Here is a 24,640-nt window from a genome sequence, read left to right as displayed (position 1 = left end):
ACAAAAGTAGTTCTCAATGAAGCTTAAAAGGCATTACTTTTATCCACAAGAGCGTATTTGGGCCAGCCCCTTGTGGTGGTTCACTACAAGCAGGAGCAGCCACAGCTGATAGGAGGAAAATAAGTGGCTTATATAACCTCTGGATGCCTCGATTTATGTAAAGAATGCCTGTGTGCCAGGTCTTACCAAGATATTCACAATGGACAAGTGTCCTATAAGCCAGTTGCCCTTGCTCCCGTATGGAGCATACGGTGTAGACAAAGTCCGGACATATTCCTACAATGGAGGCTACCGGCCTGCTCTTCAGGACACCCATCATAGCCATAACCTCCCACTCAAATGTGCCAAGCTGTCATGCTGGCAATCATCTATGCCATGGACTAACCCCTTCGGCACTCCAAGGCATGTTAATTGATCTCGTAGGACCAGTCCTCATGGTCAAGGATTATTTGTACAACATTGTAATTCAATAGCATGATCACAGCAAAACCGTACACAGTTTCTCATATACATAAGATCTGTAATATATTTACATGCTTTTACAATGTCAAGTAAGCTCAATATGGTCTTCTTTGAAGCCTATTTGATTGAGCATCCATGATCGCGGCAGGGCCAACCATCAACAGAAGAGGTCCTTAGCTACCCATGTACGTTCCCTCCAATTCAAGAATGTGTTAAGACGAAAGGGTCTTACAAACCAATTTGCATCATGGAACTAACTCCCATAAGAGAAAGTTACATGCGAAACCATTAGATACTAGTGGCAATTGGGCCATTAAAGTCATTTCTTGCCATCTTCCAAGCCTCGAGGTCTAAAAATGTTGCGGCTCATACCTTAGATGCTTGTAATTCCTCATGCTTTTGGATGAGCTTGATGAGGCAATCTCTATCATTCAACACTAACCCAATAACGGTGGGGCATTCTTCATTATTCTTCAACACTTCTAAGAACTGGTCCTCCCTTACTTCTGGCTTTTTCAAAGGGCCTACACTAACAATCCTTAGCCTACGAGTTGCTCTATGGTTTAATCACCCTCGTCCCTAAAAGGAATGATAAGACACTCCTTCGCATGGCTCACAATATTCTAATTCAATACCTAGCTGCAAAACGAAACTATCCATGTGCATAGATAGATTCTATCTTAAACTATAGCATCTTTCATATAATTTTCATTTTTCACACATTATCGAATTTGGCCAAAAGTTTACAAAGGCATTTGAGAAGGCCTATCACAAAGTTGAGTGGTCCTACCTAGTGCTCAAGGACTTTCAACATGGTTTCAATCATACTCATGGGTCTAGTGGGTTACAAGCCTACATTCTTGTTGCACCAATATAGTATTTTGTTGGTGAAAGCATGAGCGACTCTTTCAAGGTTTGAATGTTGGTCAGACATGGTGGCTCGCTAAGCTTCTTACCTCTTTCTCGTTATGAGAACGACTTGGACTCTAGGAGCCAAGGCACTTTGAAATGTCCTTGCCCAAACTCCAAATTTGCATCACTTTCTTTACTGGCCAAGAGGATATTCCAAACCCTTGATTTTACATGGGTGCCTCCAGGCTCTACTCATAAGTGCCTCAATTCCATGGTGGGCCTAAATAATTATCATCGAAGTTGTTTATCCAGGGTCAAACAGCATGCAAAAATGAGGCAAGTTGGAATAGACCTTGGGGCAATAATCATCAAGCAAAAGGGCGGGCTTGCTAGCCATGCATGAGAGAGAGAGAGAGAGAGAGAGAGAGAGAGAGAGAGAGGGTGTGATATTGTGATTATGTGCTATCAAATGGCATGCAAAAATGAGGCAACATAGAAAGGCCTTGAGGCAATTATCAAGCTGAATGTAAAACAAGGAGGGCTCATTAGCCAAGATCTAAAAAACTATCATATGAAGATATGCCTAGTGAGACCACCTTGACATTTGAAAACTTGTTTGAGCGTTTTGTTTTGTTGATGAACATACCAACATGCGTCAACTTTCCACATGCATTGCATAGGTGTTGTGCTCCACCATGAAGATGTTCCACACGTGTTCCACAAGCAAATCTTGAAGGAAATGCTGCTCCAACGGTCCATTCCAAGATCCATGACTACAAGAGCTAACAACACAGATAGGGTTCTACTGCGGATGGTGTGGTTGCATCCATAGTGGAAATAAAAAGGCCCCAATACATGTCTCAAGTTTGTGATGGCTCTTTGAATAGACAACCTAAGAGCAAGAACATAAATAAAGGGATGATCTGACTATCAATCGAGATGCTGGTGGAGGTGCCGTTCTAAGAACCCCGAACTGCCTACAAAAAGGTGACAAGTCTATCCCAAAGAGCCTAATTGTCTTTCAACTTGAAGGCCTTTATCACTAATCATTATAAACACCAAAATAGAGGCTCTATGAAAATCTGTTTCATCTTGTGATCATTTGAGATGTTGAGGATTTTATGAATGGAGAGTGAGTATAGCTCCTAGATGTAGAGCGGACCAATATGGCTTTGCTCTGCAGCTTTAGGTCTAAATATAAAAGTTTGTAGGCCTTAGACGGCTAGGTTTTCCTTGATAGTGTGACCCCTATAACGTTGGAAATTAAGAGGTCACCTCCCCGTCTGGCCCCCATATGAGGAGGGCATTGGGGGTGAGATAGCCACATGGGCAGCATCATGGCTACCATGGGGGCAGGGATCTTACAAAGAAGAGAGACATACCGGGAGACAAGATGGCTGCATCAGATGGAACTGATGGAGAAAGTAGATAGCGAGCCCTTGTGGCATGGATCTGGCCTGATATGAGAATCCCAGGGCAGAGGCGCCTATGTGGTGGGAGTCTGTCAGCAGCTGTACCTACGGCCTGCAACAGGGCCTGCAGATGGCACAGCATGGCGGGGGTCTGTGGGCAGGTGTACGGCCTCCAACAAGGCCTTGGCAGTAGCACACGAGGGGCGAGGGAAGCCCCTTATATAAGGCATGGAGCCAGCCAACCAGGCGGACCAGAAGGTCGGCTGGTTAGGGTTGGTCCAGCCAACCAAGTCGATCAGAGGGGGGTCAGTTAATCCCCCTGCTGGGTCGGCCATTTTGCAGGTCCCTTTGGGGCTATAAAAGGGGGCACTTGGGCCCCCACTACATATCACTTGGAGCAGCCTTCCAAGGAGCAGCAAGGAGCAGTAGACCAGCATTTTGTGGGCCTCATCCAGAAGGAGAGAGGAGGGCCGAAGAGCTGCAGACTAAGCTTGAAGGAGGTGCCCACCAAGGCTGAGGTTCCGGACAAGCAAGGTGGAGGGATCCTTTGGACAGAGAGTCTACATACGCTCAATAGAGCACATGGGCTCAGAGATCTAGAGATGCTAGGCATTTAGTAGGAGAACTTTTTGGTATTGTATCATGTCCATTGTGGACGGATGGAAATATAAAGTGTTGCTTCTATATTTGTCTCTGAGCCCAGTTTATTTGCTAGTCTACACATACACATGAATGTTGTGAAGTACACACACTTGATGAAGCATTGATTCCATGGTGAAAAACTGTGTGTGTAATTCTTGGGCTAACTATCAATCTTCCGCTGCTGCGGGATACCATTTGTGCGAGAGTTCACTTATCTAACATGGTATCAGATCCCTGATGGAAGTTCTCGGAAGTGGAGCTTGAAGACAAGGACCTTGCTGAAGGACGACCTTGATCCATTTGCTCGGAGGGTGTCTAAAGGATTGTACCAAGACGGGACACTGTTTATTCTCTCTCTCGCCATGCAGCAACACAATGTATTTATTTTCTCATCTCGGACACCAACCTTGAATATGGGTTGTCGTTTTTTAGTGGCCCTACCTCTTTTCATTGTAGTTGGTTTTTCTTCAGCCTCATAGACCATCGGTCTTTAGCCGACTTTAATAAATTCTCTCTCTCTCTCTCTCTCTCTCTCACACACACATGTGTGTGTTTCATTCATGTACTCATTTCTTGGTACATATGTTCAAGACGGTTGTGGGTAACTGACTCCCACGATTTAGACTTTGTTAAAACATAATTGTAAAGGCATTATTTTTCGCTTTGCTCATTGTTTCTTACTTATTCATCCTTTTGTTTTGTCTTCTAAGTTGTATTGACTTTCACTATTTAAGTTAAGAGCTACAATATTTAAACAAAGTATAATAAATTATTCTACCAATACTATATATGCCACATTAAAAACTAGCCCTTCAAAGCACACACAAAACATGCTAACCTTGACCAAATGCATGGCCATTTTCTTACAACCAAAAAATATGTCGTGTTTACACAACAGTAATAGATCAAATTACAAGTAAATAAACATCATACTCATAAATTAACAATTCCTCACTCCTCTTGAGGCCCACTAAAATACCCACTAAAATACTCACCGATATTCCTCTACATATGTGGATGGCAATTCATTATCAGCTGCAGGTCTGACTCCCGTACAGACCTGCAAAAAAGGAAAGATAAAAATAAATAAAAATATATCCTTCTAGACAGATCGGAAATCTAAAATGCACCCACATGATGACTACTAATCCCCCTTCAATGCTCTCTCTCTCTCTCTCTCTCTCTCTCTCTCTCTCTCTCTCTCACACCTAGTCCCTCAGCCTCCCGTACAGGCCGTACAGCTGCCTTCAGCCTTCATCATACAGCCGCCGCCGCCACCCGTACAGGAGCAAAGCAGCCTTTTTGTCCAGGGCACATCCAGAGCAGAGCAGAAGGGGAGAGATCTAATACACCTCTAACTGTTCTCATCCCTTGGCCCAGTTTGAGGGGTTAGCTTCAGCTAAAGGGTCCATAGATTGCACACGCTACCGTTATGGAGTCCCCCTTTTTCCCTAAGATGAAGCAATTCGCCACCACACCAGTCAGCAAGCCCTCGTACTCTGATATTGCAGCCTCATCAGCGACACCAGCCCGTATGCTGTTAGAATTATAGATATAATTCAGCAGTGACCATGTAATATAATAAGCTAGTTAGGGGCACTTTTCCCTCTTTAAGAGGTTTTTCCCCCTAACCGCAGTTAGTTACTAACTATGGTTAGTGACTACTAAGGTTTTGTCACTAGTATTCGTACCTGTTTTCGTACAGGACATATTTCCGTACAGCGTACTACTCTGCCGTACTGCACCGTACAGATCTGCGCCGTACAGCGCCGTGCAGATCTGCTCGCTGTACATCATCGTCCGTACGTCGTACCTCATCATCCGTACAGCTTCTGTCGTCTGCAGTCCGTACATTCGTACGGTCATCCATACAGGACCGTACACTGACAGATCCGTACTGTCAGCTCACAATCCATACCCTTCCATTGCCGGTCTTCAGTGTAGAGTTTTATTTCTGCAGGCATTGTTTGCAGACAGCCATTGTTTGGCTCAGTATTCTGGGAGTACATTTGGGGCATTTTGTATGTTGCAGACATTGCAATCATTGTGTAGTTTCGGAGCTACACTTGGAGCAAAAATTGCAGATTTTGTCTGAAATTTGGGGCTTTCAGTTCTGCAGTACAATTTCTTGAAGAAAATTGGGGATTTTGTGATTACACTGCAATTTTGCAGTAAAATTTGGGGCTTTTGCAGACAGAGGGCAATTCTTGCAACATTTGGGGCTTTTGTTCAATTTGCCCCTTTCCGGTTGCAATTTCAGGCCTATTTTGGGGCTTTTGTGTTGGGAGAGCAATTTTTGGAGTATTCAGTTCATACTGCCTTTCTTGGAGTGTTTGAAGCACTTTTGGCAGATTTTGGAGAGTTTTTTATGCTTGGACAGATTTTTGACAGTGCAAGTACAAAAATCTAAGTTGCATTTACAGCCCGTGCTTGGCTGTGTTTTTTGGGAGTTGTGCATTTCATTCCCAATAAGGGAATTCAGCTTTGTATCTACTTCAATCTTTTTCTCAGATATGGCCCATCAAAATCAGAATGAGTTCCAGTTCGGTGGTCTTTCACAAGAAGACAAGTTGGATGGTACCAACTACTCCCTCTGGAGTTTCATGGTACACAATATTCTGATTTCTCGCAATTTATGGGACTATGTCAATGGGGATGAGATCCAACCAGCAGATATTGCACCTGCTACCCCTCCCCAGCAAGGAGGTGGAAGAGGTCGTGCACAGGGTGCAGCTGCAGGACAAGTTGTTGGTGCAGCTACAGTCACTACTCTAGAGCAGAAGAGATGGGATTCACGGGATGCCTTAGTCATGCATCTCTCTTTCAGTAAAAAGATTTATCATTCCGCATATCCGGTCGTGTAAGACCTCCAGAGCAGCGTGGGATATTTTGGAAAGCATGTATGAAGCTCGGAATGATGCAAGGGTATCTTTCTTGAAAAGAGAGTTGAGTAATACACATATGGAAGAGGGTGACTCCATGTCAGTCCACCTCACAAAGCTACAGGATCTCAGAGAGCAATTGTTAAACATAGATGAAATTATTCTTGATTCAGAGATGATTACAACCACTCTGAATTCTCTTCCTGAGTCTTATCTCAGCTTTCATACCTCGCTGAACTTATCATTGAGGGGGGGGTGCAAATCCTCTCACTTTTCATGAGTTGATAGGACTTCTGCTTCAGGAAGAGCAGACCACGAAAAATTTGGCTTCACGTGTAGGTGAACAAGCCATGCTCTCAAAATACAAAGGGACAGGCAAAGACATCAGTAAATCAGCCTTCCAGTGGGTCAGGACAGCCTTCACAAAAGGCTAAAAATGATGCAAGTAAGCCCAAGAAGAAGGGTTTTTGTCACTACTGCAAAAAGCCAGGTCATCACATAGCAGAATGCAAGAAAAGGCTTGCAAAAGAAAAGAATAACAGCTCAGGTTTGGCTGTTTCAGATTCATCTCCTCATGCATCTGACAGTGGGGATGCTGCAGCCAACTTTGTTGGACAGGATTATGCCTTTTTATCTTGCATTTCAGATTCTAGGTTGGCTGTTCCAGATGCTCGGGATAGTACAGCCACTTGCAGTGATGATACATATGCATTTTTTACTTGCAGCTATGACTCTTCTACAGATGCATCTGCTTTCAGTGTCAATGAAACGCTGAACACTTGGTATTTTGACAGCGGTGCATCCAAGCACATCACTTCTAGAAAGTGTCTTTTTACTTCCTTGCATCCACCTCCCGTTGGTAAGAAAGTCACTTGTGCCAACAACTCATCATATTCAGTACGTGGCACAGGAGATGTTGAGATCACTGCCATTGATGGCTCAATTTTCAGACTTTCAGATGTCTTATATGTGCCTGGCATAACCAAAAATCTCTTTTCAGTGTCCACTCTTAACAGAGGTGGATTTCAGGTCATCTTTGAGGATGACAAATGTGATGTCCGAGACAGGGAAGATGACTATGCCTTAAGGTTATCTGGTACTCTGCTGCGTGGGCTTTTTCAGCTTGATATTTTTGAGAAAAGAGCAGCCCATGCTCTTGCAGTTTCTACCCCTACAGCTGCCATGCAGAATGCAGAATTATGGCATGCCAGATATGGCCACATGCATTACAACAGCTTGATGACACTTCAGAAGTTTTCCATGGTTGATGCGTTGCCACCTCTTGAGATACCTCCTCCACATGCCTGTGAAGGGTGCATTTTAGGCAAGATGCATAGATTCCCCTTCAAGAAGGACGGTTCAGTTAAAGCTGTCTGCAAATTACAGCTTATACACAGTGATGTCTGTGGTCCCATGAGGACTCCATCGTTGGGTGGTCATCTCTCCTTCGTTACATTTATTGATGATTACTCCAATTTTACTTGGGTGTATGGGCTGAAACAGAAAATCTGAAGTGTTCACGGTGTTTAAACACTTTTTAGCCATGGTTGAAAATGAGACCGGACTCAAGATACAGACATTGCGCACAGATAGAGGTGGGGAATACTTGTCTACAGAATTTGATGCTTTTCTCAAAGGCAAGGGTATTGTGCATCAGCTCACAGTCAGGCTGACCCCTCAGCAAAATGGCAAAGCTGAGAGGAAAAATAGAATCCTCATGGAGATGGACAGATGTATGCTGAAAAGCAAACACATGCCTCACAAATTCTGGCTAGAGGGTTTGATGTGTGCCAATTACATTTTGAATCGAGCTCCCACTAAGGCTTTAAAAACAAAAACTCCTTATGAGGTTTGGAATGACAGGAAGCCTTCAATGGATCACTTCCGAGTCTTTGGATGCCTTGCTTATGCTCATGTGCCAGTTGAATTCAGGCACAAGTTGTCAGATAAAGCCGTCAAATGCATATTTGTTGGTTACAGTGCAGAAAGCAAGGGGTACCGTCTCTACAATCCTGCTACACGCAAGATCATAGTAAGTAGAGATGTGATATTTTCTGAAAATTCAGCTCACACTCAGGCTGAATTTCAAATGCCTTCGTCTTCAGAGGATGTCTTTGAGGGGTTGCTACCCATTGCCTTGGGTTCCCCTGCTGATTTTTCTGATGCAAATCAGAATTTACAGCAACCTCCACATGCTTCAGTTCCGCCACAGGATGTCTTGCCCCCTCCACAGGCAATGGAACAGGTGGTGCAGCAAGAAATTGCAGACATACATGCAGCAAAAACAGTCCCAAACTGGCTGTTACAGACTCTCAGGGAGAGTAAAATTGATGCTCCGTTATCTGGCAGGACTCGCAGTGCAGCAAGGCACATGGAAGGTGCTAATTCAATGGAATCAGCATATGCAGGTACTCTCCTTGATGAGGAGGAGCCTGCCACATTCGAAGAGGCAAAGGATAATGTGCATTGGATGAATGCCATGCACGATGAGTTGCAGTCCATTGCAAAAAATCAAGGATAATGTGCATTGGATGAATGCCATGCACGATGAGTTGCAGTCCATTGCAAAAAATCAGACTTGGGATGTTGTAGACTTGCCACAGGGTAAACATGCCATTGGCACACGATGGGTTTTCAAGGTCAAACGGAAGCCAGATGGCTCCATTGACAGATATAAGGCAAGGCTGGTTGCTAAAGGCTATGCTCAGAAAAAGGGCATAGATTATGAGGAGACATTCGCTCCTACATCCCGGATGACCACCATCCGATCAGTTATTGCAATGGCTGCACATTTTGAGTGGAATGTTCATCAGTTGGACATAAAAACAACCTTCTCAAATGGGGACTTGCTGGAAGAGGTGTATGTCAAACAACCTCCAGGCTTTGAAATTACAGCAAATGCACTTCAAGTATGCAGGCTCAACAAAGCTTTATATGGGCTGAAACAGGCCCCTCATGCATGGTATGCCAAAATCCATGCCTTTTTGACCAGCAAGGGGCTGCACAATAGTCCTACTGAGAGCACCCTCTACATCAAGATGGATGGGGGGGAAATTTTAGTCATCCTTCTTTATGTCGATGACTTACTGCTCACAGGGTCCAATGAAGACAAAATTGCAGATTTCAAAGCTGATTTGCAGACCAACTTTGACATGTCAGATTTGGGGCTGCTTCACTTTTATTTGGGGATCCAGTTCTCTCATGAGAGACGTGGCACTGTTATGTCTCAGTCCAAGTATGTTCAAAAACTCTTGGATAGATTTAACATGCATGAGTGTAAGCCCATAGCCACTCCCATGGAGCCGGGGCTGAAACTCACAATGCATGATGCAGGAGAATCAGTTGATGCCACACTTTACAGTCAGGATGTTGGATGCCTCATGTATCTCTGCAACACTAGACCTGATATTCAGTTTGCAGTATCTCAGGTGAGCAGGTACATGCACAGCCCAAAAACTATGCATTGGCAGGCAGTTAAGCACATCTTCCGTTATTTGCAGGGCACAAAGTCTTTTGGCTTGCTATTTCCCAGGGGGGGTGACTTGCAGATGCATGCCTACAGTGATTCAGATTGGGCTGGTGATTATGACACTAGGCAGTCCACTAGTGGCAATTGTTTCTTTTTGGGTAAATCTTGCATTTCCTGGCTGAGCAAGAAACAATCTACAGTGGCTACCTCATCATGTGAAGCTGAGTACAGGGCAGCTTTCACAGCAACAGTTGAATGTGTCTGGCTGCGACGTCTATTTGCTGATCTTCATCTGTCTTTGGAGGGTCCTTCTCCAATTCTCACTGATAGTCAGAGTGCCATTGCAGTGGCAAAGAATCTAGTGTTTCATGCTCGCACGAAGCACATTGAGGTTCACTATCACTACGTCAGAGAGAAGTTGCATGCAGGAGAGATCAGTATGATCTTTGTGTCCACACATGACAACGTTGCAGATATTTTCACCAAAGCACTACCACGTGAAAAGTTTGAGGCATTTCGCACTGCCCTGAACTTATATCCGTTTGGTGATTGATCAGCCTTGTACATGACATTGGCACTGCAGGGGGGTGTTAGAATTATAGATATAATTCAGCAGTGACCAATGTAATATAATAAGCTAGTTAGGGGCACTTTTCCCTCTTTAAGAGGTTTTTCCCCCTAACCGCAGTTAGTTCACTAACTATGGTTAGTGACTACTAAGGTTTTGTCACTAGGACAAAACCTCATCTTTCTCTCATTGAGTTGTACTCTCACACTCTTCTATTGCAACTCAGCTTTCAGCTTCCAAGCTTCTAGCTCTCACTCTCTCTTGCTCTCTCTCACTCACCATCTCCTCACATATGCACTATACTTTAAGCGAAGGATTGGATCAGACCCGCAAGAGCAAATCTACTATCTACAATACGAAGTAAGAGAGCTCAGGCTTACGGTAGCAGCTCTCGAGAAGAAAGTGAAGGAGATGGAAAACAATGGTAAGCAAGAGATCATTGCTGAAGTTCTACAAAAAAGCAGCCCATCTCCACCAGCACCGACACTTGTCTCCACGGTCGAAGAGATGATTACCACTCAGGTCAGTTCAGCCAAGAGAGAGAAGGCTATTATAGCCAACAATAAAATCAACAAAGCAGATCTTTACATAGAGGTAAAGGAGCAGGAAAACATAGCAAAAATTGTGCATTGGGGGGCTGCTCGAGGATTGCCTTGGCTGTCCGGTTGATGTATCTACTGAGGGATACACAGAAGAAGAAAAGCTCACGTGTCTCAAGAAGGAGATACCATAGATAGAATAGGATGAAACTGACATCAGTTGTATCTCTCAGAAGGGAACACAAGCAGAAGTTTATTTCATAGAGAGGGCAGGAAGAACCAAGATTCTCCGACAAACAAACAAGCTGAAAGGTATGCAGAAATGGAAATCTGAGGAGCTCACTCCGACTCAGCTCAAACTAAGAAATGTTGAACTTGCTAAAGTGAAGGATGCCCGCAAAGCTGGAAAATGGGCAGTCTATCGTGATGGATAAGCCTTGATTCGTGATTTCAAATCTAAACCCAAAGACTCTCAGTCTTAAACTGATGTTATTCAAGCCATTTGTCTAAGATAGAATTAGTAGCTAGTTATGCATCTAAATAATTGGGGCTGAGTTGCCTTGAGCACTCCCTCAACTCTCTGAATACCCATATGTATTTGCAACCTTTTTTGTGTGTACCTTATCCCATAGACCCGTGAGGTCTCACGCAAACGTTAATAGATCTCTCTCTCTCTCTCTCATGTAACTCCACCCTTTCAACTTTTGTTGTATCAGGTTTCTCACAGACTCATAGACCCATCAGTCTTTCGAAGAATTTAATAAACTCTCGCCACCCCACGCTTAGCCACACCACATAGAAAGCACGACACCTACCACAACATACACTTTGATCACAACCTCTCATCGGCCTACTCTGGACGCCTAAAAAGACTCCTAACCTACATCGATCACATACCAGTCAAAGAGGACCGTGCTGCCCTAATTAGTTGCACACTCCACGAGGCTGCCCTCCAAATCTTTCTCCACACCACACGGTCCACTAGACCACTACCTCTTGGTTCTGTAACCTGCAACAATTGGTACGATGCGGAGTGCAAGGCTTATCCCCGACAGCTCCGACTTGAAACTAGATGTCACCTCCCGAACAGACCAAACACGGTACGCAAGTACGTCGTCGTACGTCAGAAGAAGCACGCATTTCTTCGTCGAAATGAGGAGGAGCTGATGCACATCTTGTACAACAGCAACTCTAAGGATTTTTGGCAGAGATTCCTTGAGCGTAGGTCCCCATCACCCCTCACCGACACGAGAGTCTGGCACACATATGCACACCATCTTTATGATGTCCCACACCAACCCACTCCAGATCTCACACACACACCTCGCCCCACCACTTGCACGTTGTTCACCAGAGGGGGAGTCAAGGACGCGACATTGAAACTGCACAATGGCCGAGCGAAGGATCACGAGGGGCTATGCACTGAGTTTATCGCATATGGGATCGACACGTTAGCCCCGATCCTAGCAAAGCTATTCAATGACGCTATTTGCCTTGGCTTCCCCCGCACCTGGACACAACACCATCACCCCCATCCACAAGGCAGGGGATCCCATGGACCCGAGTAACTACAGGACTATCATGATTGGACATGTGATGTCCAAGATCTATGCAGCTGTATTGGATGCATCGGTCAACCTGTTCGCAGAGATGAGAGGGCTCAGAGCAGAGGGTCAGGCCGGTTTCAGGCGAGTCCTGGCACTCACTGTATGAGAGAGTCTCAAGCTGAGTTCGGACAGGCGCAAGTTGGACAGATGAGATCCTGAGTACCATAGGGATCAAACAGGGTTGTCCCTTATCACCGACCCTGTTTCGATGAGCTTGAGACTTTCATGGGGGCGTTTGGAGGGACCGGTTGCTCACTTGCCGGGATCATCATCAGGATTCTTCTTTATGCAGATGACGTGGCACTCTTATTGTCCACACTTGAGGGGCTCCAATGACACCTGGATGCACTGCAAGCTTTTTGTTTATCCCATGATTTGGAGGTCAACCTTGGCAAGTCCAAGGTCATGATCTTTAACACCTCTCGAGCAAACATGCAACAGAAGCAAGTTACTTTTACTTTCGGTGGGTCACTAGTTGAGATCGTATCCTCATACACTTACTTGGGGGTCTTCTCTGGCCCGATCTTCATGATGAGACCAGCAATGCAGGCCAGACTGAGCAGGGGATACGCCTCACTGGCTCGGCTAGAGAGATAATGCTTTCACTCCCACTTCCAGGACCCTCGAACCAAGGCTCTTCTCTTCGACTCCTTGGTCCGACCAGTTGGTATGTATGGCAGCCCTTGTTGGGAGCCTGACATGTCAAAGATAGAGTGGACACGGGTGGAGCGCCTACAGATCCTCATGCTCTCATGGATGATCCGGGGGAAACCATCTGTACCACATCACATCATTCAGGCCAAGTTTGGTGCTTCTTCACTCCAGCTAGATACAGCTTTTCAGACCATCACATATCTACACCGGGTTAGATCATATGGGGACTGCATATCAGGGAGACAAAGGTTGCCATGGTTGGCTCTCGATTCCTCCATGAGGTTGGCAGCAGAGGGATAGGGTACCTCCTTTTCAGTACAGTTTAGATGCCCCTCCAATACTCCCACCCACCATCCCGATTCGGCCACACACCAACCAGGTCATTCGAGAGGATCCCTGCAGCTACACACCTTTAGGACCTGGTTGGAGCCGAGGGAGCTTCCAGTGAAGCTGAGTTTGTACAGAGATTACTATCTTCATATTTCGGAGGAGGGATTCATCACACCACCAAGGTACACTGAGCTTCATATGCCTCACTTACTACAGATCTCCATCGAACAGTTTCGGGTATCATCACACCGCCTCCGCATAGACGCCCACAAGTGCTCACCTTGTGGTTTATTTCTGTTTTTCGGGGCATATACCTACTGCTTTCTGATTCGAGTTCACATTTGGAGCACCACTAGGCCTCTATTTCGGTCCTCTTGCACACGTGGACCCTCCAAGGTCATCAACTAGCTGCTGGCCACGCTTATTCAAGCCTTTCTTCAACTACCTTGCATTTGTGAAGGCTGCTGATCCATTTCAAAGCCCTAGACCAGCCTCTTCATTTGCTGGTTATCCATTTCAGCCTGCTGGTTTTGTTACCTCGGTTTGATACATGGAACCGCGTCCTCGTGGTGAAGACTCATCAGCACCGCTCTCACCTAGGGATGAGCAGAATGACAAAGCAATGGCGTTTATTAGTGTGAAGTTGGCTAACAAACTACTTCATCAACTTGACCTCACTACTTCACCCAAGGAGAACCTGGACAAGCTCAAGAATATTTATGCTACATCTACTCGACCTGATCAGGAAGCTTCATCTACTGTGTTGCATGATCTATTCCTCTCTGAGGAGGAAGATGATGCTTAGTTCTATGTGTGCTTGTGTTGAGTCAAATAAAGGTTCTCAGCCTTGAGTTGTCCCTCTAAATTGAATGTATTTGGAGTCAATTAGAGGTACTCTACCTTGGGTTGTCCCCCAAAAATGAATGTATTGTCTTTTACTTTGGTTTGATGGTATTGACCACACGGGAGGTGTTGGATAGTTGGACTTGCTCTTTGGAGTATTGCGGTGGAGGGGGGGATTGGTCTACTCTTGCGTGTTGGGTCTACTCTTGCGTGTTGGGTCTCACATTCTTTGCTCAGAAGGGGGGTGTTGGAGATATCATCACCAAAGAGTGTGGTGATGTGCAGTGTGTAGTACTAGATGATCTAGTACTAGTTCATGTGTGTGAGTCCTGTGTGAGTGCCACCTGTCATTATGGAAATTATCCCATATGCACTAGGTGCTATGTGAGTGAGTAGCCTGCTGCTCATTGTAAACAATAGTTATTTGCAACATGATGCCTACAAGGCATTGGTTTATGATGCTTGTCAGCCTCTTTCATCTCATAGTCTCATTGATATGGTATATGCTTGGGATGCTTTTATTCCTAAAATGCAATCCGTCATTCGGGAATATGGTAAAAACTACATGAAGACGTTGAGAGACATTGTTGCTTAGGCCAAAATTACTTGCCAATCTTTGACTGAGCTTAGTCATTTTCGATCTCTGTCTAGGGGAAAAACCACATCTCTATGTCAAGCTAGATACTGTTTGCGAAGCAATGATCACAGCAAAATAACTAAATGGGAGGCAAGAGCAAGACAGAGAGCTTTTCTGGACAAAGTTTATTCATCCAAAGAATTCTTTAAAAGCTTGCATTCCAAGAGACAATCTGCAAATATTTGCCGAGCTCTTATGCATGATGGGGTTTGGACTTCTTCTAGAGAACAACTTGCTGCAACACGTGTTGCTCATTTTCTAGACAGTTGGATTTGCAGATTCCCCTACACATGCAGTTCTTGCAACAAGGAGACAACTCCTATAGTATGTCTTTCCCATTGTTACTCTTGCACAAGCTTTGGAGCTAGAAGGCCCTTTCACTAAAACATAATTATTTGATGCAATAAAAGCTTGTGGCAAATGGAAATCTCTAGGATGGGATGGCCTTACAGTTGAGTTTTTTCTTGCATACTGGGATATTCTAAAGGCGACTTTACTACGCATGATTAATTCTGCTTGGGAAAATCAGCAATTGAAAAAGGGGATTGTAAAACATTTTCCCAAAAAACAAATATGTGAATCCCTAGCTGATTGGAGGCCTATCACTCTCATACCTATCATTTACAAGATCATCACCAAAATGTTGGTTGATCGCATTAAAGGGTATCTTCATGATGGCCTTCATCCTACACAATATGGTTTTGTTCCTCGACAGCATATCACAGATAATATTGCAAATGCTTATGTTGGAATAGAATATGCCAAATACATAGAGCAGAAAGTTTTATTATTGCAAGTTAACATTGCCAAGGCTTTTGAAACGATCCAATGGGATTTTATTTCACAGACTATACATGCATTGGGTTGTGGTCACCAATTGCAGCATGTTACTTACTGGCTATACAGTGACAGTAAAGCTGCCTGCATACTATTTGGGGATATTTTTGAAGCCTGGACTCTTCGTTTGTTCAGTTCGTCTGGGCTGTCCACTTAGTGCACTTCTATATGCTATCGCCACGCATCCCATGCTTCAATACATGGATCATCTGGTGGCGACTAACATGTTGCATGGTTTAGGAAGCAGCACTATGATTGCTCAGGCTTATGTTGATTATTCTTTTTTTACTCCTCCAGAATACTGAGCAGGATCTATCTTCCTTGATGCACGCATTATCATTATATAATCTTGCTGCTGGTCTTCATGTAAATTTTCAGAAAATCCAAGTTGCTGCCCTTGCATTCAAAAGACTCGCATTCCATCTTATGGCCGGGGGATATTGTCCAATCTACTCAGTTGGTTCGCCACCTTGGTTATCCTTTAGGTTGGACAATTACTCGTTGCCAACAATCTAACTGGATACTTGCCAAGCTAAAGAAAAAGCTTGAATACTGGAAGTTAGCTACTTGGCCTTTACATGTCAGGCTATGAATTGTTCAATCCATTTTGATGGCATACATATAGTTTTACTTGCCTTTGATTATGTTCTGCAAGGGAGACATTACTTCTTTCATATCTGTGGTTATAGAAACCTTCTAGTGCTCCAAATATGGCAAGAAAAGTTTGTGATTGCTTTCAGTGTAACATTTCTATTCACCAAAGATGCATGGAGATCTCAATATTCTAAATATCCACGTGCATATTCTTGCTCAAGGTAAATTGATGCTACAATTTATGCACGGTTCTTAGCCTTGGGCTGCCTTGATGCGCCATTTAATTTCACATTTCATTGCTCCTGCCTTTGGATATTGGCAGCCCACTCACTGGGATTTGCTTCTTGGTTGTATTGATGGTAAGATCAAAGGCTGTCCACTAGTATCCCGCATGTTGATGGACCGGAAACGTATACTCTCGCACTTGGAATGGCATAGTAGGGATTTGTTGCAAGGCAATTCTCTACGAGCCAAGAGCATACATTGGTCAAGGGTTTTTGCCCATCCACTGGCTTTGCAGGAGCCTCGACGTTCATGTTTTCTTAGTTTGAAAGGGATCCACTCAATTACAGATGTCATATATGATTATGGAACCCTTCTTTCTTTCCCTTTGGCTGCAGGAAAATATAATCTCGGTATGCACTATCGCCCGTTATGGCACACTATTTCTCATATGCTTCAGCATTTTCAGCCAGTGCCTTCACTAGAGATTGAGGATCGGCTTCAGGATTGGACTCTTCACTTGCCAAAGTCGACATGCCGTCCTTTGCAGCTGTCCCACATTACAGTCTCTTCCTTTATACATATAAAGTCCTTCTTCCCTTACCTTGGGTTTCACAGAGGGCGAATAATCTTTGGCAAATGAATCGTCCTCAAAGTGGTGGCCAAAGCGACTACAATGGATTTGCCATTCAAAAATTCCTCTTCGACAACAGGGTTTCTTGTGGAGAGTCTTGCTAGGGATTCTTCCTTCTGGGTAAATTCTAGCACGCAGACATATAGCTACTGCTGTTTGTCGCAGAGGTTTGGCTCTGCGGGAATCAATGCCTCACCTACTTTGGCATTGCTCCCACACCCGTGATTTTCTAGGATTCCTTGGACAATATTTCAGAACCAGATTTCCAAATGCTACTTTTGAAAAAAAAAAAAGGCTTTTTGGGAACCCACCTAGACGGTGATAAAACAAAAGAGGAACACGGCTAAAAAACAACAGATAATCTTCAGATTGGAAGATATTGAGGCCGGGGCAATCATGGAATCAAAATTGCAATGTGTTCTGGCTCCAAGTGATAGTAGCTTAGCACACCATCCAAAGCATGGATCCAAAATTACAAGAATCGTGCCAAACACAAACTCATTGAAATCTTTCCCAGACACAAAGCAGAAAGCCCACGAACCACCAATCCCCAAAAAAAATAGCAATCTCAAGATAACGTAACACCCACAAGCCCTTCTGACAGCACAAGAAACAGCAAAATATAAGAAATGAACCCACAGCTCACTGGGAAAAGTCTCTCTATATCTGCATCAGGAACCAACCATGTACAGCTGAAGAATCGCTTAGGAGAGAGAGAGTGCACGTAGCAAAAGAGTCGATGATAAACGCCTTATCCGTCACGTCAAAGTTGGATAATAAAAAACAAAGGAGTACAAGGTATAAGTACCTAGACCTAGGACTAAGTGTCCTAGGTGTCACATAGGACTAAGTGTCCTATGTGGCCTAAAAGACACTAACACTATAAGTGTCTTTATTTATGCCTACAAGGCTCATACCATGGCCTATAGGGCATCACTAGAACCACCAGAGGATGGCCTACAAACCCCCCTCCATGGGATGGGCTGAAGTACTCTGGAAACGTCTTAGAATACCTGGTATTTTCTGGTCATGGTGGCACATGTTCATCCAAAAGGATATAGCCACCTATGAATGTACAAGGGATGTCAGATCATGTAACAAAGGGAACCAAGTATAAAGCCTGTCGAAAGACTTCGAACTTGGGACGAGGAAGTGCCTTTGTAAACATATGTGCTATGTTGTCCTCTGTGGGAAGATAGGACAACTCTATGTCTCCTGCTGACAACCGCTCCCGAACATAATGATAGTGAACTTCAATATGCTTGGTACGCGCATGAAACAATGGGTTACGCGCAATGGCCAAAGCACTCTGGCTATCAGTGTAGACAATAGTGGAGGATGTCTAGCGAATACCAAGATCTGTAAGTAACTGTCGAAGCCAAACACACTCTACTGTGTACTGCACACTGTAAGTCAGGTCTGGTGTGACATAAATAAATAAGGCATCCAACAGCCTGCTGATAAAGAGTGATATCACATGGGGGGCTTCCATCATGAGCTGAGAATTTGAAGCCAGGGTCCACTGGAGTAGAGATTGGCTTGCAATCCTCGAACTGAAAACGATCAAGGAGCTGTCCAATATACTTCGACTGAGACATCATGATACCCCCCTCAACATGAGCAAACTGAATGCCCAAATAATAGTGGAGCTGTCCCATGTCTGACATTTCAAGAAACTGCTGCAAATCAGCCTTGAAAGCTGTAATTTGTTGAGTATCTGGGCACGTGATGAGCATATCATCCACATATAAACTCAGCACTAAAAAATCAGATCCACTCCCACGGACATAAAGAGTGGGTTCTTTGGGACTATTCTGAAAACCAAGGGATAGTAAGTGTGCATGAATTTTGGCATACCATGCCCGGGGTGCCTGCTTCAAACCATAAAGGGCTTTTCTGAGCCGGCATACCTTATTTTCAGAATTAACAACCTCAAAGCCAGGAGTTTGTGTGACATAGACTTCTTCCTGCAGATCCCCATGAAGAAAAGCAGTCTTGATGTCAAGTTGGTGCACTTGCCAATAACGATGGGCTGCAATGGCAATGACACATCTAATGGTAGTAATCCTGGATGTGGGAGCAAAGGTCTCCTCAAAGTCAATGCCTTGTTGTTGGGCATACCCTTTTGCAACAAGACGGACTTTGTATCGATCTATGTTGCCATCAGATTTCCTTTTTAATTTGTAGACCCACCGAGTACCAATGGCATGCTTGCCGAGAGGGAGATCTACTAATTCCCACGTGTCATTTTTAGCAATGGAATGTAACTCAGCCCTCATTGCATCCATCCACTCTTTGCTGTCAAAAGCATCTTTATGGCACGCAGGCTCTTCATTGCAAGCTGTAGCAAGGAGTGCAAACTCAAGAAAGTCACCATGCTGTCTATTCCCTGATCTTGTCCGGGCAGCAAAAGGCTGATCTTGTTTGCAGTCCCTCAATGTATCAAGAAGCCATTTGGGAACTTGCCTTTGCTGTCTATTGACAGCTCTTTCTTTTTCTGGAATTAATACTTATAGAGCTTAAACACAAAGTGACATCATTGGAAATTGCAATATGATTGAGGGGCCAAGATGGCCCCCCCCCTTATCCAGGCTCACTTTATTCTTGAAAATGGAGATACAAGACCAAGGTGCAATGCACCTTCCAAACTGATGAACTCAGTGAAATCCTAGGACCTAGATACAAGACTCAAGAGCATATGTACAAGGTAGACAACAAAAAGGAGGACTCCAAGCTCAGGTTTCAACTCTTGGCTTGCCCAATCCACAAGGAAGAAGCCTGCAACAATCACCACTTACATCCAACATTAGAGGCAAGCACTAGTTTCTAGAAAGATAGTAGAAACAACATGAAATAGTGCTGCAAATGAGATAAACTTGACAATACAGGCTCCCTTCGTGACTTGACCCTTTTGTAGATGAAGTCCTTGATGCCTCTGAAGCTACCTTGGGTGAGGAGAGTGAGGAAATGGGGCTGGAATGAGAACAGCTTAGAAAAACAGCCTGTAGGCTAGAGAGAGAAAGCCTTTATGGAGTGATAGCTGTAGAGAGAGAGTGGCAATGCTGATCCCAAGGGAAGGAATGTAAGAGAGGAGTTGCTGCTGTTCCAGAGGAGTTGCTGCTGTTCCAGAGGTGCAGAGAAAAGCAGATTTCTGCAAGGGGAAGGGGCTGGAACAGTAGAGAGAGAAATTCTGCAGTAGAGAGAGAAAGACTGCAGCAGGAGAGAGAACGGGGCTGTGGCTGCTCCAGGCTAGGAGAAGGAGAGAGGATGCTGCTGCTGTTCCAAAAGAGCTGGGAGGGGGCAGATTTCTGGAGAGGAAGGGCTGGAACTGTAGAGAGAGAATGTGCTGCTGTAGAGAGAGAAGTGCTGCTGAGGTCAGAGAATGGCCTAGGGAGAAGCTGGCTGCACCCAAGGAGCTGGAGAGGTTCTGCTGCATCAACCAAACGGAGAGAGAAGAAAAGTGACGAATTTTTCATGTAGAGAATGAAGGGGAGAGGCCTTCTTTTATAGGCTCAGCCCCCCCCCCAGGCTTAGAGTGGAAGGTGGACACTTGTCCCAGCTTTTTGGTGGGCTGCAGTCCCAAAGAGGACAGCCCACAACCTGCCCCAAATCTACCAGATTTGGGGCCAGACACTTGGCTTGCATACCTTGCCACTTGCCATACATGCTGCCACATGTGTAGGACAGGTGGACTGACCTGCCAGCTCAGATTCCATGTGGCAGTCTGCCACGTGTCAGCTGCCACGCCACTCCCAAAAACCCTAAAATTTTAAAGTTGTCAGAATTCAATTCTGATCGCACCCACGGGTTCCTAACAGCTTGGACTATCTATTGACATACTCTAAGGTCATAATTAAGCCATACTGAGCTCATTTGTTTGTCGTCTTATCTTGTATCTCCATTACTCTTGGCATGCTGCCAGGCCCATATAGAGAAACGACAGGGTTTGCAGTGGAGTGATCAAAAATAGACGATACCCAGACACAACTGAAGAACGGAACTCAGAAAACATAGTGCCTGTTTGGTAATATGAAGAACTGAATACAAGAACCTCAAGCCGTCGTGTCTCAAGGACCGTGGCTGAGGTGAATCAAAAAGATGATTCCATGTAAAGAAACAGTAGAAAAGATGGGAGCGAAACGCAGTCCTCCGTGTAGCTCGATGATGACGAAGATGATGAAGAGCTGGAGCTGCCCTAGAGGTAGGAGAGGATGGCAACAGATGAAGAGGAGAAATGTGGAAGCTTGTCAGGCAGCAATCAGGAGCAGATCTGGAGCAGCACCTGGAGGTTCAGGGCTAGATCTGAAGGAGAGGAATAGAGAGACAGAGGAGTTGGGGCAGAACTGGAGTAGAGGAGTAGATCTGGAGCAGGAGGGGCTACAGCAAAGGATGGAGGAGGTGAGGAGCAGCTGCAGATCCAGTCCACTGAGAGTGAGGGGGTAGGGAGTCTTTTATAGGCCTGACCTAGGAGGTCGACCAGCTGGTCGGTGGACTCGCCGACCTGGTCGGCCAGGTCTGGGTTGGCCAGACCAGCTGGTCGGTCTGATTCTAGCCGACAGCATGGCCCTGCTGGCTGCTGGTTTGTTTTCCCCTAAATTGGGGATTGTAGTTGCTTAACACCCCCTCTCAATTGCCAATTTGGAGGGGCAAGCATTGTGTGCTTGGAGCTTCGTGTAGAGATGTCGACGGTGGCTATCCCTGCGAAATGCCCAAGAGATGCAATACAAAAATGCAGAGAAGGTCACAAGAGGAGTGCCCTTGCAAGGGAATTGTTCACTTCCTCAAGTGCCTTAGTTACACGTATGATCAGCAGAAATAAGAACACTGTGAAGCTCGAGAGAATAAGCCACCCCCTCTCAGCGCCAAAAGGTGGAGGGAAAAGCAAAGGTAAAGAACAAATATGTCGTAGCAGCACTGATAATCTAGAGATGGTGGGATTCTGCCAAAGGAAGAGGTCGTAGCTGAACAGTCAGCCAGTTTGTGCCCGATCTTGGACCTCGGGAGAGAGGAGTCTACCCCACCTCCATGCTGGACAAGATTCGAAACAACAGTCGTCAAGACACATCTGAACAGAAAGGGTCCCGCCTAGGGAGAACTTGTAGATCCTGGAAGTCAATGCCGATGGTGGTAGAGGTGAAGGATCATGACCTCCTTGTTCGAAGAAATGGGGAGGGTCAAGCCTGAAACCGAAAAGGGAGGGAGGGATGGGAGTAGAAGATGGAAGTTAGAAAGGGAGGGATGGGCGTAGAAGATGGAGTCTAGAAAGGGAGGGAGGGATGGGAGTAGAAGATGGAGTTCTCTCCCATAGTGCACAACGGAATGAAGAGGAAACTAATATGTTCATAGGAGTGATGCTCCCCGTACCTATGGCCTCCATGAAGAAGCAGGATCTTTAGATCACCAGAGATCTGGGGTCTTTAGATCACCATGGCTCTGATACCATATAGAGAAACCATAGGGTTTGCAGTGGAGTGATCAAAAATAGACGATACTCAGACACAACTGAAGAACGGAACTCAGAAAACATAGTGCCTGTTTGGTAATATGAAAAACTGAATACAAGAACCTCAAGCCGTCGTGTCTCGAGGACCGTGGCTGAGGTGAATCAGAAAGATGATTCCATGTAGAGAAACAGTAGAAAAGATAGCAGCAGAGGGAGCGAAATGCAGTCTTCCGTGTAGCTCGATGATGACGAAGATGATGAAGAGCTGGAGCAGCCCTAGAGGTAGGAGAGGATGGCAGCACATGAAGAGGAGAAATGTGGAAGCTTGTCAGGCAGCAGTCAGGAGCAGATCTAGAGCAGCAGCTGGAGGTTCAGGGCTAGATCTGAAGGAGAGGAATAGAGAGACAGAGGAGTTGGGGCAGAACTGGAGCAGAGGAGTAGATCTGGAGCAGGAGGGGCTGCAGCAAAGGATGGAGGAGGTGAGGAGCAGCTGCAGGTCCAGTCCACTGAGAGTGAGGGGGTAGGAAGTCTTTTATAGGCCTGACCTAGGAGGTCGGCCAGCTGGTCGGTGGACTGGCCAGTTGGTCAGTGGGCTGGCCAACTGGTCGGCCAGCTGGTCGGCCAGGTCTGGGTTGGCCAGACCAGCTGGTCGGCCTGATTCTGGCCGACAGCATGGCCCTGCTGGCTGCTGGTTTGTTTGCCCCTAAATTGGGGATTGTAGTTGCTTAACAGCCCACACCCAAAGCTCAGAGAACATTCTCTTGAATGGTTCCTAGGTCAGTATGCAATCTATGCATTTGATTGGTCCCACGTTTGGGTCCTCAGGTGGGGTGTGGTTTCCAGATGTCCCTCTCAAAGAGAGGCCATCACTGTGGGTCACTAATGCCCATAACCCCAAGCAAGGGGGTCCACCCTCAAATGCTAGACCTAGTCCCCATTGTCCGTAACTGTTCAGTAGGAAAACATTTCATTTCTTAATAAGCATACTATTGAAAAACAAAAAGAAATAGTACCAAGCAAGTGGATACATGTTGAAGCAAGATGACAGAAGTAGAAAAACAAGGGTTATCAATGATGTATGCAGTCCGGAAATTCAGATCATACTTGCTTCCTAAGCCCTTTGTTTCCTTGTGGATTCAGTGATCATGGCTTATTTCGTGAAGAAATCAAATCCCACTGGAAGATTTGTTAAATGGTTGGCTGAATTGCAGGAGTTTCACTTCACCTTTTTGACAGAGCATTCTTTAGGGAGGGAAGTAGCAGAGGAAATAGAAGATCAAGTTAAAAAGAATGGCAAGAAACAAACAAAGGATCAACTTTCACAGCCAATCTATAGAGTCAATGTATACCTTGCATTTTGATGGAGCCTTCCAAAGGAAGACAGGAAGAGGAAGTATTGGAATATGTTTGTGTGATCCTGCAGGAAAAGAAATTGTTGCTGATGGCAAAGATATTGATTATGTGAAATCAAATAATCAGGCTGAATATGCAGCCTTGATTTATGGTTTGAAATGCAGCCAAGAAAGAGCAATCAAAGGGTTAATCATGTATGGAGATCCTCTGTTGGTCATATCTCAAATGCAAGAAATGTGGCAAGTACGTAATGAGGCTCTCAAACCCTTGCAAAAAGAAGCTAAGGGTTTATGTAAAGATTTGGGAGTGAAATCATTTGTACACATAACAAGGCAACAAAATGCTCGGGCGATGCTTTAGCCCAGGAAGAATCGGAGCCATCAGCATGTGTCTTACTTCTTGATGCAGGATTAGAAGATCTACAGAATGTTTATAATTATTTGAAGGAGGGAAAGATTCCCGAAGACATATCAAAGGATTCTAAAAAGAAGCTACTGAGGAAGGCAAGATATCTGACACTGCTGAAATGTGAGTCTACAGCTAACTTTCGAGGACTTACGCAGTCTTGTGAGTTGCTGGTTTTGTTCTTGGCTTCCAAATCTATGTATATTCTTGGCAGCCAAGAGGGGAAAATGTTATATGAAAACTTTGTCTTTTGCA

At 45.0% G+C, this 24,640-nt stretch overlaps 1 protein-coding gene across 1 annotated transcript in view; it reads right to left on the bottom strand.

Annotated features, from left to right (window-relative positions):
- The window catches only part of CPA (Subunits of heterodimeric actin filament capping protein Capz superfamily), a 99,949-nt gene that overhangs the window by 37,948 nt on the left and 37,361 nt on the right, over positions 1-24,640 (bottom strand). Inside the window, exon 4 of the mRNA XM_087372031.1 lies at positions 4,364-4,428. Within this exon, the coding sequence (XP_087228157.1) occupies positions 4,364-4,428 (65 nt within the window). The remainder of the gene's footprint in view (positions 1-4,363; positions 4,429-24,640) is intronic.

The sequence above is a fragment of the Dipteris shenzhenensis genome, chromosome 33, assembly GCF_047967505.1.
Source record: "Dipteris shenzhenensis isolate YYH24624 ecotype China chromosome 33, Dip_SZ_1.0, whole genome shotgun sequence".
Lineage (NCBI taxonomy): Eukaryota > Viridiplantae > Streptophyta > Polypodiopsida > Gleicheniales > Dipteridaceae > Dipteris > Dipteris shenzhenensis.
Note: the sequence above shows the minus strand (reverse complement) of the source record. Positions and strands in the feature narration are given on the sequence as shown.